This window comes from Brachionichthys hirsutus, chromosome 2 (assembly GCF_040956055.1).
Source record: "Brachionichthys hirsutus isolate HB-005 chromosome 2, CSIRO-AGI_Bhir_v1, whole genome shotgun sequence".
Taxonomy (NCBI): domain Eukaryota; kingdom Metazoa; phylum Chordata; class Actinopteri; order Lophiiformes; family Brachionichthyidae; genus Brachionichthys; species Brachionichthys hirsutus.
Genome location: NC_090898.1, coordinates 2,726,367 through 2,745,341, shown reverse-complemented (window position 1 = coordinate 2,745,341; position 18,975 = coordinate 2,726,367). Strand labels below are relative to the sequence as shown.

Below are 18,975 nucleotides of genomic sequence, written 5' to 3'. Positions count from 1 at the left end.
TCAGCTGTTTTTTATATGCTTGTCTGCAAATTCCATCTGTTGTTTCCCTCCATTACTCCCGACGTATGGTCCTTCATTTATCTTTCTCATCCCTCCAACCTGACAGTTACTCCTCTGCAGGGTCCTACAGAGTTGAGGAATTGAGGATGTGCAGATCAAACAATCTCTCTGGAGTACAGTTAGTTGGGAAATGATGCATGTGGAGACAGAGGGCATCTCCATTCAAATATTACAGATACATGAGTTATATCACACATTATTCCTAATATAGCAGCACAACTGCAGACATGTTGGACATGCATTTTCCCAGCTGAAACATTTGGACTGGCCTGTTCTATTGGGTTCTATGTATAACAATATCTGTTTTTTACTTTTCTGTAATTTTTGTTGAAAATTTTGTAGAAATGTTGTTGAAAAAAATCACAAATTATTTTTTCACATTTTTATATTTTGTGATGTATATTGATCCCATTGTTATTATTATTTATATGCAAGGTTTCAAGCAGTTGCTGTTCCAGTTTTTTCTAAAATTTTTCACTGAACTAATCCGACAAGCATTTTTACTTAATTTGTATCCCCCGACAAAATGATGATGGGATATATTTCCGTTGATCCCTCCGTCATCATTTCTTTTGTATGGAACATATCTGCCAAACTATATTATTGGTTTGACAACTTTTAAACATACATATTTTAGTAAAATATTTGTATCTCTTTTCCTTGAAAATATTATTTTAAGGTAACTTTGAGGATTGAACATCATCTCCATTATATATTTCAAATGCAATATAAAGGAATAAGATCAAATAGATGATGTGTTTTATAGTGATGCTTTAGTTATTTGTGGAAAATAGAGGGACATGTAATCTTTAGGGGATGGCTTTTATTGTCACATGTTGGATGTTACAAAGACCCCAGCCCTACATATATCATTCTACAGTATTATGGTTTGATGACAGTGTTGTTTTCTTAACTCAGTGTCAATTTTTCTATACAGTAATCTTTCTAATACCCATTTCTAATAAAAATGTTAAAGTCGAAATCAATCTCTTCTCCACTGATTTTCTCGTTTCATCCACAGAATAGTGTGTCTGCTGAACGATGCCACCAGCTACAGGGTCCGGGAAGCTCAGGTGGAGGTGTGTGTGCAGGACTGTGTCAACGACTACAGAGCCCTGTCGCCCAGGCCATTCACCTTTGTGGTAAGGATCAGAGGGCAGCTTTGAAGGAATATCTCCCCTATATATATATATTTTTTTTAGTGCAGCATCATGGGTAGTACGGGTAGTCCCGTTAGCAGGAGATAACGTAGCATTGCCAGCCAGCTGTGCCTCACCCTGGATTGCGCAATCACTCGGCTAACTGTGCTGGCATGCTATGCAGTGAGATCGTATTGCTGTCTCTTTGCATGTCGCTATTTCCTATAGCTATACGATCTAAACTGTCATAGTTCAGCTGATATAATGTACTGTTTTGTCAACAACTGCTCTTTTCTCCAGACACCATACTTCCGCCGTATCCAACCATCTCAGGGGCCCATTTCTGGCGGCACCCGGATCACCATCGAGGGGAGCAACCTAAACGCAGGCAGTTATGTGTCAGTTAGCGTTGGACCTCTGCCTTGCTACTTCCAGAAGTAAGAAACTATCTAAATCGTCTCAATCTGAAAAGCAATCATTCCTGAGAGGAAAGTGGAACAAGCAGCTGAGAATAATATTTATATAAAAATACACACATTTCTAAAAACAAACAAAAAATGTTTTCAAATGACTGAAGGTCACATACATTTAATCTATTCTGTATTATAGCACTATACTATATGTATACTAATGAACATGGACCCCAAAAAGCACACAGCAGTAGACCAGTAAATGTGAACTTTTATTCAAGATAAAATGTGCAGCAGCAGATAAAACAGCAAACAAAGATCGGTTGGAACAATAGAACAATAAATAAAAATAGACATCTGAAAAAGAAACAAGCTCTCATAAACTGAAGTTTCTTGCTGGTGTTGCAAATGAGACAAACAAAAAGTTCCAGTCACTGGGAAAAATTGGAATAACCTGACCGGCTACATTAGTTCTAACATTGCATTCAATGCAACTTAGAACTGTGTTTCATAATATTGCAGTTCATTATTGACCAATGTTTTCATCCAGATTGGATCCAGAATGACGTTAGGAAAAAAATATTACATTTTAACATTGAAAACCCCATTTATGGATTCAAAAATCTGTAAAAAATGCACATCAAGTCCAATTCACTTTTACTTTTCATGGTTGGTGTATAAAGATACCAAGAACAATTTAGAACCTTTTGGTGATGATCCAGATCACCATGTGGACGGTGTAAATCTAATTACGAGGAGAATGAGCTGCTCGGCGGAGGTCTGCACTCTCGGAGTGCTTTTCTAGTTGTGTGAATGTGATTGCTGAATCCTGTGAGGGCCGCTAGGTTCTGTGTCCTTTGTCAATGGAGTTGCTATGGATACAAACCAAGACATTTTTGAGAGTGGATATGTTTTTCTATTTTTCTTTATCACAGCACTTTCTGTGCAATCGCCATAGCAGAAGTACAGTAGAATGTGTAGTGTTACACACACACACACACACACACACACACACACACAAAAAGACATGCATTGCCTTGTCTTCACACACCACCACTCAGCTGTGCTAAATACATCGACACTTCTGACATGCAAGTGTGGATACAGAGACTACGTTTGTGATAGGTAGCATTAATCATTGAAAGTGCACCAATAATGGCAGGTATAAATATCAGAAAACACAAATCCACTCCTCTGTGTTTTTGTTCCATCATCTTCCTCCTTTCACCTTTCTTTTTTTAAATTTTATAAACACTGTGGGACATGCTTCCAGTGGTGTAAATACAATATTGGTATTGGTATTTCAGATTATAAAATTAAATTAAATTTCATTTCTATAGTGCCAGCAACGGAAGGTAATTTGCAGGTGTAGCAGGGAAAGACCTGCCAGGAAAGACAGAACCCAACTTGACCCACAAGAGCAAGCACTTTGTCCACACTCAGTGCAAAGGTCACTCCAAGTAAAGTGATCCATACTATTGTATTCTAAAGCTCTTGCAATCAATCCAGAAATCCAGCAGGTACAGCTGGCTGAACTGTGTTGGTCACAATTGGAATTATCTAATGCAATTACTGGTTATGGTGTTACATGAATCAGACTAATTGGCTTCCCTGTCTGGACACAAGCGCACTGAGCAAGACTTTCTGTTCTGTCTTTCACCTCTACGGATGGTCGGAAGGAGGAGGCGGATTCAGGAACAAACCTTTCTTTTAATGAGGCGCAGCCGGTCACGGAACTACATGTTACATCGGCGCACACAACAAGCTAACATGCCTACGTCATCACGTGACTACGAATCCAGGCACGGACCAAATACATTACACTTTCAGAATGTCAACACTTCAGCATGGTTCTCACTATTTAAGGACAAACTTGGCAGAAGAAACTAATCAATGTATCTTGTTTATTCTCACTCCACTTTGGAGTGATCATGCCGTGCAAGACAGCTTCTTTGTGTGATGTTAAGAGCCTCTCTGTTTTTCTGTTGTTGATGTGCAAACTGTTCATTAATCCAAAATACATCCACTTTAATTCTCTCTAGTTTCTTGGATGCATCTCTTGTTTTAATTATACATTCCTGCAAGAAAGCAGAACCTCAGTATCTTGTTAAATGAACATTGTGTCACAGATAGTCTTTGTCTGAGTGGACAATGATTTGGGGCACCCTATCTGTTTAACACACTGGTGTGAGATCATCTTACAGCTGTTCTTTGTGTCGCCATCCAGGAGGAATGCCGGTGAGATTGTATGCATCACACCAGCTGGAATAGCACCGGGCAGCGTGTCAGTGTTGGTTGACCTAGACGATGCAGAGCTCATAAACCCAGAGGTCAAGTTTAACTACACTGACGACCCCACTGTGCTGAAGATTGAGCCTGAATGGAGTATTGCCAGGTAAACTACTCTAATTTTCTTATTACATGATTTTATTCATCTCTCAGTATTGAGTGCCTGATTTTAGTCCAACCAGGGCTTTTAGTCAAACACGCATGGCTCATTCCGTTTGGGCAACTTACCAGCCACTAATAAAAACATTAGCAGTACAAATTAGAGGAAGCATTATTAAAGTGGTTGGAGCAGCTTGATGACAGCTTTTATAAGCCTTTTTGGTGGAGGTAAGATATTCTCTCTACTCTCCCTCTACTACTCCTCCGGGTAGTAGAGGTAGTGGTAATGTGGAGTGGAGAGATGGTAGTAGAGCTGGGCGATATATCGAATATACTCGATATATTGCGGGTTATTCCAGTTAATAAGGTGTTCGTTGAGAGATGGAGACCGAGGACTTGCTTCCAAAGAATGACAGGACGGGCTCTGTCATCTGGAAGTGGTTCGAGTTTCGCCAGGAAGACGTAGAACAAAGTACGGTTATCTGCAAAGTATGCCGCTAAACCGTAGCCAGTAGCAACCAAAGGTATCGGAACCGCAAACCTGAAATCCCATCCACAAAACGAAGAATGTCTCAAACTCCACATGTCCTCGTCTCCTCCTCCACCACATAAAACGTCAAAGAAACCAGGAAATACACGCAAATGACAACCATGACATTATTCATTTTCATGTTTTAAAAAGCTTGTGAGTGCAGCAGCCCGATTTGAAATAAAAGGTTCACTGAATTTAACTTGATTGTGATTTTTTCCCACTTTTTGCATACAAATTTCCAATCCAACAGAAGGGTCTGCTTCAATCATTATACTTGTGTCAATTTATGCGTCAAAGTGTTAATATATATACGTGATTTAGAGGAGAAATCAGGATATAGAGATATATATTGTGTATTGTGATAAATCCTAAAATGATCACAATAATAGTTTTCCTGAAGTTCAAGATCATCGCCACTGTCTTCTGGCCGTTCAGCTCCAGGTTGTTGTTGCTATACCAGGAGACCAGCCGGTCCACCTTCCTCCTCGTCACCATTGAGGGCCCAACTTGATCAGTTTAACGGACTGATGGCTGGAGGTGCAGCAGTTGCAAGCTTCAGTCTCTTTCTGTATGCAGGGATGAGATGGACTGACATGGCGGAGCACATCTTGATAGGCGCTGCTTACAGTAGTTTAGCAATAATCTAAATTGTTATCAAATGCCCCACCGCAGGAAAAGTTGCCTGTATTTGTCGTTGTCGTTCCTGGCTCAGATTCCCCTTGTTAAAGTCTCCAGTACACTGCTAGTACACATCTGTGTAACCACTCCGGCTGCTGTTGATGTCTGTACCTGTATGGTCTTTGTATTTTGTCCTTAATGTTAGATGTAGCACGACTTCACCGAGCAACGTTCCTAGTCTGTGAACCCTCACTGACAATGGCAATAAACCACTTCTGATTCTGATTCTGATTCTGAAGCACAATAACAAGAGAATCAGGGAAAGTCCAATCCACACATAAAATCTGTTACGCTAGCACACGCTGAGCCTTGTGCATGACTCCGGCCGGCGAGATGTCAACAGCTGCTGTGAGGAATGAAGCGAAACTCACGCGGGGAGTAAAATGGCAACTTTTCAGGGAACTTTTCTTAAATCAAGACTCAGACAGAAGTTCATTTGCTTTGGCGAATGTCTTGACTGCTTAATGAAGGCCTTCTTCTTCTCCCTCTTTGTTTTTCACCCTGCAGTGGTGGGACTCTGCTGACAGTGAGTGGGACCAACCTCGCAACCGTCCGAGAACCAAAGATCAGGGCCAAATATGGCCAGGCAGAATCCTTGCATGTGAGTACTTATGTTACTGAAGTAGATCTCTGAATGGGTGCTTTAGTATTTGGGACCAAGATGTAAGCAGGAGAACTTTAGGCCGCGTTAACACCTTAAACTTGTTTTTGTTTCCTCTAACATTCCATTCCTCTGGGGTCCAGTTCTCGTACACATACCGATTGTAAGTGTTAATCTCTATAAACCAGGGATATGCCGACTGCAATGTATTCTGTTCTGACACTTTTACATCTGAACTAACGTAAAAATGTTATCTATTTTTGCTACAGTATATTTTCTGTGCCATGTACTAACCACTACAGACAAGGAATACCTAAAAGACCTGTTTTGACACTGACTTAGTTGTTTAGCCGTGCACATTTGGCCCATGTCAGTCACTCAAGTAGTCCCACTTGCCAACTTTTCCTGCTTCCAACACGTCAACTATGGAATAAAATATCTCATTCTACTTGCTGTCCGGCATATCCCACCCACTGACAGGTGCCATGATAAAGAGGTAATCAGTGTTATTCACACAGACTTCAATTGTCAGCATTGTGTTATGGTCGACTCGTATATTGTGTGCGTTGTTCACTGTTCACACTTATGCAGCCCATAAATGAACAGACAAATATTTACAAATGCATCCTTCCACACCCGAGTACATTCTAAGGGTACTTCGATAGAGCTTCTGAAGGTGTCAGACAGTCTGTCGCCATGTGTCGCTCACATCTTCTCTCTCCACAGCTGCTTCACACTTCCGCTGTTACCTCAGGCCTCTTTTTAAATGTCACCACATGACATAAGTGTTTGTGTCACCAACAAACAGTGTGTGTGTGTGTGTGTGTGTGTGTGTGTGTGTGTGATGGAGTGAGAGACAGACCATGATTTTAGCAATGAATATGACAGAATAATTCCATTATCTAAACATGAGTAACTGAAGCATTAAATCAATTCAATAGCTAATTTAAATTCTTCAGGAAAGGCCTACAAGACAGTGGTGAGGGCAGCCATGATGGACGGCTTAGAGACAGTGGCTCTGAGGAAAAGACAGGAGGCGGAGCTAGAAGGGGCGGAGATGAAGATGCTGGGAGTGACCAGGTTGGATAGGATTAGAAATGAGACATAAGAGGGACAGTGAAGGTTAGACGTTTTGGAGACAAGGTCAGAGAGACCAGACTTTGATGGTTTGGACATGTCCAGAGGAGAGACAGGGACTATATCGGTAGAAGGATGCTGAGGATGGAACTGCCAGGAAACAGGGCTAGAGGTCGACCCAGGAGAAGAGACATGGACGTAGTGAGGGAGGACATGAGAGTGGCTGGTGTTGGGGAGGACGATGCAAAGGACAGGGTGAAGTGGAGAAGGTTGATTTACTGTGGCGAACCCTCACAGGACAAGCCGAAAGAACAGTAGTAGTAATACTTTGAGTTTAAGTTCTTTAGTTGTCAGATGGAAGAAAATGCAATAGTAAAGCACTTAATTCTCCACATAAATGTTAATTGAAGTAAACAACAAACACAATATATCCCACACAGCCCTTTAAGTGTTACACTTAACCAACAATTCTGATGTATTTTTAAAGCTGTTGCTCATTTAATGAAGAAATACCTAACTGGCAGCCATTTTCTAAAGTATAGTATATAAAATATTTTTTCAATACATTATTATAACTTACAGCAAACATTTCTTATTAACTTCAGCATCTTGCAGAGACTTGTTTGAGATAGGTAATTCATCTCAGTGGAAAGAGATGAGTGACAGTGAATTTTTAAGTTATCTAATCAGATAAGAATTCTGCTTCTTCATTGTATATATTTTCTTCCTCTGGTTATTAACATAGTTGCACCAACAGGAGTGTGTGGGCTCAAAGGAGATGAAGTCATATAATTGATCACTGTACTCGTCTACACCAGTAAAGCATATTTTCCATAGTCTTATAATTTGCATGCAAGAAAAAAGGATCAAATAAATCAGCTTTACAGTTTCACAGGGCATTGGTTTTAAAGGGGAGGGGTTATTTAAGCTATCTTGTCAAAATAACATCACAGCCTCCAGTATTTGAAAGGGAGTGGCTACTTGTTTCATAAATTATCTTCTATTTCCAACAGAACAGATTTTAATTGGCAGCATTTAGCTCTGTATTCAGTGTGGTGTCATACAACAAAGGCTTTTCTCCTTCCTTCCTCTTTCAAAGTAAAGTGCCCTTTGTCACACGCCAGCACTAATTTCTGTCTCTTGTCCTTGTTTACTTTGTCAGAGCTGTACTGTATACAACAACTCAGTCATGGTGTGCCTGGCTCCATCAGTGGCTGACTCAGAGCTGGGTTTCTCTGAGACCGGCACCGGCCCAGAGGAGATTGGGTTCTACATGGACAACGTGGATGCTCTGGTGGTGTTGAATGAGACCTTCAGCTACTACCCTGACCCTGTGTTTGAACCGCTGAGTCTGTCTGGAATACTGGAGCTCAAACCCTCATCACCACTAATACTGAAGGTTAGAGAGAAGGACGCGTCACGCATGCACATCTCTGTTTATTGCAGCTCTCCAAATATCTTTCCAGTTGTTCCAGGCTAGATTATAATTTAGGTTTCACAAATGTAGAACCGTTATTCCGTAGGCAGTATCCTGGAGAAAGACTGGCTCCTCCTCCGTATTGTCGTCTGGGCCGGGACTTGAACCGGTGACTTTCTGAATCCCAACCCACTGAGTCCCACTGCCGCCCTGTCTGGGTAGTGCGAGATTATTTTCGGTTGACTGCAAGAGTCTTGAACATATTGAACCTATCTTCTGTTAATAAATGTCTACAGAGGGACACTTTCATTAAACATTGTTTTTACACAAGAAAGCGAAAAATACGTGAAACCTGCAAGCAAATGTTCACACTTTCCAAGGGCAATTTCAGATTCCACAGCTAACACTGTTATTTGACAGCCTCCTTCCTCTGTGGCCTGGAGCCCTGTTAAATAACAGTCCTTTCACTTTGCGTAATTGATTTTCAAGTGCTCGATGGGTGGGGTGGATCCACACAAGCCCACCAGTCCAGAAGATTTAGATTATATTGGTTTCCATTCCCATTTATAGTAATTGGACATATGCGTGTGGGATTAATTGCCAATTTCTGAGCTGTGAGAAAGTGTCAGAGTGTTAGCCCATAAAAATAACCCATTCAATAAATACCAAGGCAAAGATTGATATAAGAGAATATATATGTGTTTTTACTGAGGCTGAAACTCAAGTAACGGACAGAGCCAGACAGATCAATGGCTGGAAATGGCTTGCATATGCTACCTGCTGGCAATATGGGACTAATGTGTAGTCTTCAGGCGTTTTACTTTATTATTAATGCAAGTTTACACTTTGCACAAGAGGACAGTATACCTAATACCAGTACAATCTCAGTATAATATCAGTACCAAATAAACATTTGCATTGCATCTTCTGCCACTCTTTGCCTCTTCTATATTATCACATAGTGCTTCTTTCCTTGAAGAGATTGAAAGCAGCTCAACCTTCATATTTTATTTCTTTAATGATAATTCATAAGCAAAGAGCCTCCTGGTAATTGCCAAATCTCTTGTTCGGCTCGTTGGTGGAACTCGCTTCCCATTGGAAGCACTGATAAATAAGACGGACAAAAATGCATATACCGTATTTTTTGGATTATACGTCGCTCCGGATTGTAGGTCGCACCAGCCAAAAAATGCATAATTAAGAAGAAAAAACCATATATAGGTCGCACTGGAGGATAAGTCGCATTTTTGGGGAAAATTTATTTGATAAAATCCAACACCAAACAACATATAGCACAAAGAACATGCTAACACGTTTACCAAAATATCAGGTTTTATTCCGAATCACGAAATCCAAGGAAATCTTCATCCTCGGTGTCACTTTTGAACAACTCCCCCAACTCGGCAGGTAGACAAGACGCCGCTTCCTCTTCTACGTCGCTTACATCAGACTCGTCGTCAGTTGCAGTTCCAATTATTCCAGCCTTTCTGAATCCCGACAGGATGGTTGCGGTTGTCACTGAAGCCCATGCTTTGTCGATCCATTCAATGACTTCCAGGAAAGTTGCATGGCGCATTCTCCCGGTTGCCGTGAAGCTGTGCTCTCCATCCGTCATCCACTGCTCCCACAGGTTACGCAAAACTGACTTAAAGCTCCTATTCACGGAGATATCAAGTGGCTGGAGTATTTTGGTTAAGCCTCCAGGGATGATGGCAGGTATGGAGTTGAGAACTTTTAATTTATTTTTTAACTGTGGTGTGATGTGCGCTCTCATGCTATCCATCACAAGCAGAGCTTTGCGTGCTCTAAAGAAGCCATCCGGTCGCTTATTATAGCACTTTGTAAGCCACATGTTCATCATTTCTTGATCAATCCACCCTTTCTCGTTCACGGCAATTTCAACTGAGGAGGATTGGATTTTTGGCATGGTTTTTCGTTTGAAAATGACCATCGGTGGCAGTTTTGATCCGTCTCCACAACATGCCAGCACCACTGTGAAGTGTGATCTCTCATGACCAGTTGTAACGATATTCACACTTTTTTGCCCTTTCTCTGCAACACTTCGGCCCATGGGGATGTCAAAAGTGAGGGGGACCTCGTCCATGTTAATAATATGATCCGGTGTCACGTTGTGATCACTTACATGCTTTTCAATGAACGAGCGGAAACTGTCAACCTTGGCTTGGAAGTCCGCTGGCAGTTTTTGGGACAGTGTCGTCCTAGCTCTGATAGAGAGGCGTTTGCGCTGCATGAAGCGGTAACACCAAGAAGGTCCTCCCGCAAAGCCGTTTATATTCACCTCCCTGGCAACCACTTGGGCGCGGAGACGCAACTGCACCGTTGACAAACCTCTCCCAGAAGCACGTTGTTCAAGCACCCATGCGTGAACTCGTTCCTCCAACTGTGGCCACCTAGCTTGTCGCCCGCGATTAGCTTTCTTTGTTTTCTTCATTTCAGTAAGCGTAACCTCCGCTTTTCGCCAGTCCCTTACAAGTTTTTCGCTCACTCCAAACTTTCTTTCTGCTGCTCGATTGCCGTTTTCGGCTCCATATTTCACTATCTGAAGCTTGTAAGCCGCGGAATATGACTTTCTTTTTGGCGACATTTTCAATCAGCCCTTCTAATTGGTGTTTTTAGATAACAGGTGTGACAGATAACTATGAACCTCCAGAAACCGCGACAGATTCTGACGGGTCACAGAGTTCCCTGTAACACCTGTTATAGAAATGTGTAGGCTACTGTCTCTGCGCTCACAGATTTTGTAAAAAAAGCATATATAAGTCGCTCCGATTTATAAGTCGCACCCCCGACCAAAGTATGAAAAAAACCGCGACTTATAATCCGGAAAATACGGTATATATTTTTTGAAATGGTGTTTGTGTGTGTTTATTGGATGGAAGGTCACATTTTACAGGCATGAGGTCTCAGAGCTTGCCATGCAAATTAATTTCTCATCCAAAGATTTGTGTTTGTTTTTACTGAGGTGGGCTAGCAAGAAGAAAAACATTGATCTCGTCTTGGGGATTTGTGAATACTTTTGTGCGTGTTTGGTATGAGATTGTGTAACCGCATGACGGTTGTCTCCTGTAGTCTGTACGTGTGGCAAGAGCATCGTGTTTGTGTGTGTGAGAGAGAGAGACAGAGAGAGATGGAATGCATGTTTACAGGGCTGAAGAACCGCGCTGGTTTGCGGCCTGCGGAGACGATGGTATTGGAAAATGAAGTCTGTCTCTGTATCCCACTGTTAGCCAGAGGGAAACAAGGCAGCTATCGCTTCTCTCTTACTCATTCCGTCTGTCTCACGCCATTGCCGGCTCTGTCTTTGTCTGCATCCCCTTTCCTCTCTCACTATAGAGCAGGGGTGTCAAACTAATTTTCTCCAAGCGCCACATTAGCATTATGTTTGCCCTCCAAAGGCCAAATGTATTAGGGCCTCCATCCGAGAGATAGGACAAATATATCTTTTTTAAGGCTGTTTTTACTGTTTTTGATTCATGTTCCAAGTCGTCCTGTACTTTGTACTCTGTACTTTGTGTTAACATTGTTGTTGACCTCTGCTGCAAACCAAATTTCCCCTTGAGGGACAATAAAGCTCTGAACTGAACCATAACACAGTAAAAAAAATGTAACTAAATATAATGTCACTTAATGTAAAATAAATGTAACTACTCCACAAATAATAAATAATTATTGATTGATTTTATTTAACTTGTGGAAAAAGGGTATAATATGGGACCTTTAATAAAAAACCTCTTTCCTTCAATTTCATCATGTTTTGGGATTGAGCTGATCTTCTCTCTTCACACCATGTCTCTCTCTCTGCATTCAGGGTCACAACCTGATCCCAGCAACTCCAGGTAACAGCCGCCTCAACTACACGGTGCTGATCGGAGAAACTCCCTGCATCCTCACCCTGTCTGAGAGCCAGCTGCTGTGTGAATGGCCCAACCTCACCGGACAACACAAAGTCACGGTCAGATTATAATTCTGCCACCTCTGCCTTTTCTTTTCTGTTTATCTGAATGTTTTCATCTGCCTGTTCCGTTCATGCAGCAGTAGCTCATTTCAAATTTAACTTGTTTTGTATGATCGGCTTAGTCGTCCATTTTCTTTTTCAATTGTTTTTACGTATCCTTTAAACAACAATTGGCTCATTTTTCAGAATTTATTCAAAAAGATATTTATAAAAAGGACCTGTTCTGCTTTGTGCATCCATCCAAACCCATTAAATCATTCGTATGAGTATAAAAACATGTAAACACATCTAAAAATCTGAACCCACAAATGTCACTGAGAACAGTTACATCAATGAAAATGCATTTACATCTTTTTTTTGGTGCCACTTCCTCTGACAGAGGCAATGCAGCCTCATGGGTAGTACGGGTAGTGTGGTTAGCTGGAGCTAACATACCATTGACAGTTTCTTCCTTGTGCCCGTCTCAAGCCTGGAGAGTTGAGTCAGGAATGCCATCTGGCGTAAAATCTTGCTACAAGAAATTATGCAAATCTATTTAAATAAGAAAGAAATACCCGATCGGTCGAGGCCCGATTAACAACAACCGCCAGCAGCGTTGTTAACCCGCGGGACGCTGCTGGAAATTGGATTATTGTGCTTCAAAGACAGAGATGAAGAAGAGGAGGAAGACGGATGAATCAACAGTGAGAAAAGAAGGAATGGAAGAGTTTAGTTTTGAGAGAAGGGACTTTGAATGTTGGGATGATGAGAGGAAAAGCTAGAGAGCCGATGGACATGATGATGAGGAGAAAGGTTGATGTGTTCCGTGTCCAGGAGACCAGGTGGAAAGGAAGCAAGGCTAGAAGCGTAGGAGCAGGACTCTAGTTGTTTGATAACCGAGGAGATAGAAAGAAGAATGGAGGAGGGGTTAGAGGTTATCTTGAAGGAAGAGTTTGTGCAGAGTGTTCTAGAGGTGAATCGAGTGTCGGACAGACTGATGAGTTTGAAGCTGGAGATTGAGGGTGTCATGTTGAATATTGTTAGTGGGTGCGCTCCACAGGTAGGAGGTGAGTTAGAGGAGAAGGAGAAGTTCTTACGCTCCACAGGTAGGAGGTGAGTTAGAGGAGAAGGAGAAGTTCTTACGCTCCACAGGTAGGAGGTGAGTTAGAGGAGAAGAAGTTCTTACGCTCCACAGGTAGGAGGTGAGTTAGAGGAGAAGGAGAAGTTCTTACGCTCCACAGGTAGGAGGTGAGTTAGAGGAGAAGGAGAAGTTCTTATACTCCACAGGTAGGAGGTGAGTTAAAGGAGGAGGAGAAGTTCTGGAGGGACTTGTGAGAGTTATGATTCGAGGAGATGGTGATTACTTTGTTTGATTGCTTGATTGCTTTTCCTTGCGTTCCTACCCTCACCTGTGGTGCGGGTAGGAACGTGGGTACAAACGGCTGACATGAGCTTCCTCCGTAGGCTGGCCGGGCTCTCCCTGAGAGATCGGGTGAGACGCTCCGTCATCCGCGAGAAGCGCGGAGTCGAACGAAGTCGCACTTTCCTCTTCAGTGAAGCTCACCTGTCAAACACTAACGATTTCACTTTATGAATACAGTTGAACCAACTTTCTAAATAATAAATTTCTCTTTTCACTGGTTGACATATTGAAAGTCATGTGTGTGTGTGTGTGTTCAGATCCGTGCCGGTGGGTTTGAGTACTCCCCTGGTACTCTTCACATCTACTCAGACAGCCTGCTGACGCTCCCTGCCATTGTTGGTATTGGAGGGGGTGGCGGGCTACTTCTGTTGGTCATCATTGGCGTTCTCATCGCCTATAAGAGGAAGTCCAGGGATGCAGACCGGACCTTAAAACGCCTACAGCTCCAGATGGACAACTTGGAGTCAAGAGTGGCTCTAGAATGCAAAGAAGGTAAGCAGTAAAGCCAATAAGCATAAACCACAGAGTTGCTCTAAATAAATGAAGCTTTCATCGAATCATCAAAAAGGGAAGAACTTCAAAAAGTGTACGGCTGTCTCAACATCATACAGCAAAGAAAATACTTGAATGTTAACTAAAATGTTAAAAGAAATTAGGTTTTAAAATGAGTACATTTTGCAAAAGATCCTAATTCTTTCAAATATTAATTTCCTTTTTCCCCATTTGCAGTCTGATCTGCATTTTCTCTACCATCCCATTTTACACGATGCAGGTTTCCCATCCATGCATCAATCACCATGCTAACTTTACATAGAATTCCTGAATGGAATAAATATGGATAGTACTGACTACTTTCATAAAAAAAAACAGTTCAAATATCGGTCCCTAGCAGTAACATTGACTCTGCCATTGAAGAGTATTTACATAACTTCATAAAGTGTTGTGTTGGCTGAACGATGTTCAAAGATAGCTTTTGAAATTTGTATTCCAAAAGGGGAAACTTATAAGCATAGCCATCCTGTCAACAGGTAGATACGTGGCTAGTTATTCCTCTTTTCCCCAAAGCAGTCCCAAGGCAATTTGAGATTCAGTGGCCAATGAAAACTGACAAACTGGTGCCAAAACTTTGCAGCACTAAAGACAAGTCAGGATCAGGAGGCCAACAAAAACGTCACAAACATCACATTGGTGACATACATAGAGACAGCGACTGGCACGCACCAACAGCACGCCCTCAATACAGTGTTTGTGGGATTGTGCAATCTGAGGTGCGGCCCCACCTCGTATCTTCTGCTTGTATTTGAACAGGAAATACGCAGATTCAGTGATTTTACTTCTCATGATGGCATGCGAGGCATTGCCTACGCTGACCGCACGTCACTGTTATACAGTATAAATGGCCTATATGTATGCAAAAAAAATACAAATTTGACCTCACAAAATGTCGGGCAAGTTGTTGGTCAATGAGGTTTCATTAAACAACAAAATCGATTAGCAACAGGGTCTTTGGAATGTAACGCCGCTGTTGAGCGGGGACCGGCGGTAGCGTACATGAAAACAACACAGTGATATTCTGCACTCTGGTACAACCGTCATGCAAAGCAAAGTAACAAAGGGTTCTGAAGACAAAACCAGTTTCTGAAGCCATACCATAGGCTCCATAGGCGTAAAAATTTGACTCTAGTGCCTCTCAGCCCAGTTTAGCAACAGCCCAGCACTATCCTGCTCCACTATGATGAAAAGGACGCTTTCGAAAACTCAGTGATTCAAACTGCAAATTAAATTCCCAACAAAGTGGACATGGACACTGCTGCCATTGCAACAACGTGGTTTCTGCAGGGTATGTTTACTGAGATAAATGCCCAATATTTGTACGCAATGTCTTGTTAGCTTCTTGCAATGCATCTTTATTTAATGTATTGTCACAACTAGAAAAAAAAAAGACAACTCAGTTTCTGTTGAACCGAAATTCCCACCCCCCCCCGCTACTCAAAAATACCCCCTGCCGGCTGTACTCCCAGCTGCCCCAGAGGGAAGAGACTGTGTTTGGGCAGAGGAACGGATAAAGCGGGCAGACCACCGTGTGTGTGTGTGTGTGTGTGTGTGTGTGTGTGTGTGTGTGTGTGTAAAGTCTGCTATTGAGGGAAGAGACAGAGAACATTAGTGAGAAACGACATTGCGCTGTACACCCTTATCCCAATTAGGCATGGATACTTGCTAACCCATTAGAAATGGCAACAGCTGACTGGTAAATGCAATTTATTTTTAACTTTAGGGGAGGGAGCACAAATCTGTTTCACACAACCGTGTAACCGTATGAAAGCAAACAAAATACAAATTCATAGACAAGGCATTGCTTGTCCCAGTCAGCATTTAGAATGTCCAGTAAAAGCTCTTTTTCATATATATTTGCTACATAAACAAGTCAAACAGAGAATTTCAGTTTTAAAATAATTAGTCATTGTATTTCAAATATCAGGCGCACCATTTTATTGGATGGTATTAGGATGGATGTTTGCTTATTTATGGCCACTACGCTGTTGGCTCTATTCAGAATACCGATTACTTTTGACTGGGAACATAATATATCTCAATTATTAAAGAGATACTATGGTCAGCAAAAATGTCCTGCACACATTTCAAGTGAAAAATCCAGAGCTTTTCATTTTGCAAGAGGACACACAGTCTTTTAACTGTGGATAACGATGTTATTTATTGTAGGAAACAGGACATATTACGTCATTGGTCTTTAAATTTGAATCCAACAGTAGGGGTGACCTGGTGTAAAAAAGTTCGCAATTGTTTGACATTAAATCAAACACTGGACTGAACAGGTGTAACGACACGCTAAAATGTAATTTCGGTTCAGTTTCTTGAGGTGCTCGGTTCGGTTTATTTTCGGTACAAAAAATGCAGAAAAAATGTACTTAAAATGCTTTTATTTAAACAAATGCAAACAATATAATTTGTATAAATAAATAAAAGTGACCCATTTGAGTGATATTTCAAATAAATTAGACTGAGTTTTTAAAACTATTGTACTGTAACAATTAAAAAATCTTAATAAAATTATTAAACAAGATAAAACCGTAAACTCTGAACGCCTGAATATGACAAATGCATCAAATTATTACATTTTCTTCATAAAACAAAGTTCATCATCTGCCTTTTGTAATAACCAGTGGACCATGTATAACAAGTTATTACAAAATTCTGTGTTATTGCATAATGATGAGAAAATGTTTTACATTTGCACATATTACAGCGTTATTACATAATGCGGTGCTACAGGTCTATGAACCTAATGGATATATAATATTTAAGTCTTGTGTAACGAGGCTTGGGTCTTCTAGTGTTGGTTTGCCCCATGTCTTCCCCTTCGCTGTCCGCTCTTTGGATGTCATTCTCATGCTCTGACGGCAGAAAATAGATGACTTTTCAAAAACAATAGTCACCTTCTCTGTTGGGCCATTTACATTTGTATTGCAGCATTTGCTGAGCTTCAGACAGACATCCACGAATTGACCCAGGAGCTGGATGGAGCTGGGATTCCCTTCCTGGACTATCGAACTTATGCGATGAGGGTCCTCTTCCCAGGCATTGAGGACCACCCTGTCCTCAAGGAGATGGAGGTACGTGTCAGTACGCCACCAACCAAGCTTGAAAATGAAGCAATATTAATTAATAATAGTAATACATAATCTTGCAAAACCAGGAACCAAGCTTTTCCCCTCTGACAGACATCAGTAGATGGTCGTAACTTCCAGTAGTTCAGCTCTGTGATTCTCACATTCAAAGAAGCCTTTTGAGATATTTTGAAAGTTGAATTTTAATGACAAATCGAGAACTGTCCTTCTGGCTTTACTGCTTTATACCTTTGAAGCCATTATCCCATGACAGACTTTAATCAAAGGAAAGCCTCTCCGTAAGTCTAAGATGTGAGGAGAGGAACTCAGGGCATGTTTCACCTTAAAGCAAGCACAGAGCCTATTACTTTGTGTTAATATATTCCAGCTTTTCTGAAAAAAATAAAAACGACTTTTCAAGAGGCTGAGTATCATCATTAGTTTGATCTCATGGGACAAACACTCGCCATATTCTCTGGTAGAGCTTTAAATGAGGATTGCTTTCAGAGTGATTGAAAAGAAATGCCATAGAAAAAGGTACAAGAGGAGAAATCATGTTTTTAATGATAGCAAAAATGAAGGGAAAGCTCGCAGAAAGATAAGAGCCGACTGGGAGTGACGAGATTCAGGGTTAGGAGGACTGCTACCTGCATTATACATTGCTGTTACGTTATTAATTAAACCAGTACATGGAGCCATCTTGCCAAGCACAGCTGAATAGAAATATACTCAATTCATAAAGGTGTTTTATCGCGGAGACAGAGGGAAGTTGAATTACTGGTACATCAACACAAACTGCCAGCGAGCAGCGTTTGATCAGCGGGATCATTAAGATGTAGAATCCGCTGGAGCTCCATTGGCCTTGATTGGAGTTCTGACCTTTTGGTGTGGGGCGAATAATTTGTTTTTACATCTTTAGTTAATCATTCCAATCCAGGGAGTAGATTTATACTCCCAGAAAAAGAAGAAGAAAACTTGCTGTATTTTTTGATTAATTTGTAGTGATTCATCTCTTCTTCTTTTTTTTTTGCCAAGAATGAATAGTGGAGATTCCACAGATATTGCTTACTTGACTCCCAAAGTACTTGCTTCCCCGTAAACCTTTGTTCATATTTTATTCTATTGGAAATATGCTGCTTGTGTTTCTCACAGATCAAAAAATTAATTACAGTATCTCGTAAATATCCGATGACAAAATGTGTACGGCTCCGTGTTGATCTCTAATTCCTGAGCCGCAGAGCCTACCTAGCTTTAGAATTGTCAAAACAATTAAACACATTCAACCATTAGTCAGTCATTTTCTTTCCGAGATGAGACACTAATCTATTCTTCATTAAACATTTTATTTGAGACAGGCAATGATGCTAAATCCCCTTTCATATGCCCAACCGGGGTTCGGATCTTTGATGATGATGAATATTAGATAGAATGTTAGAGCAGTACGAGTACAGTCAAACAGTAGTATGTATTACAGGACAAGTACAGTCAAACATCCTGTCTAAGAGGAGCATTTCAAAAAAGCCCTTGCGGTCTTGTTTCCGTTGAAAGTCCTTCGTACATAAATCATTGACATTTAACAATACCAATAAAATAAAAATAAATTACTCCACAGATGCAAAATAACAATAAATTAAAAAGACACGTAATATGTACAACGTAGGTGGACAAA

General features: G+C 41.1%; 1 protein-coding gene across 1 annotated transcript in view; it reads left to right on the top strand.

Annotated features, from left to right (window-relative positions):
• The window catches only part of LOC137905801 (plexin-A1-like), a 174,330-nt gene that overhangs the window by 135,937 nt on the left and 19,418 nt on the right, over positions 1–18,975 (top strand). Inside the window, exons 13-20 of the mRNA XM_068750066.1 lie at positions 1,082–1,202; positions 1,500–1,636; positions 3,837–4,004; positions 5,715–5,808; positions 8,048–8,284; positions 12,132–12,275; positions 13,938–14,172; positions 17,170–17,318. Coding sequence (XP_068606167.1) covers positions 1,082–1,202; positions 1,500–1,636; positions 3,837–4,004; positions 5,715–5,808; positions 8,048–8,284; positions 12,132–12,275; positions 13,938–14,172; positions 17,170–17,318 — 1,285 coding nt within the window. The remainder of the gene's footprint in view (positions 1–1,081; positions 1,203–1,499; positions 1,637–3,836; positions 4,005–5,714; positions 5,809–8,047; positions 8,285–12,131; positions 12,276–13,937; positions 14,173–17,169; positions 17,319–18,975) is intronic.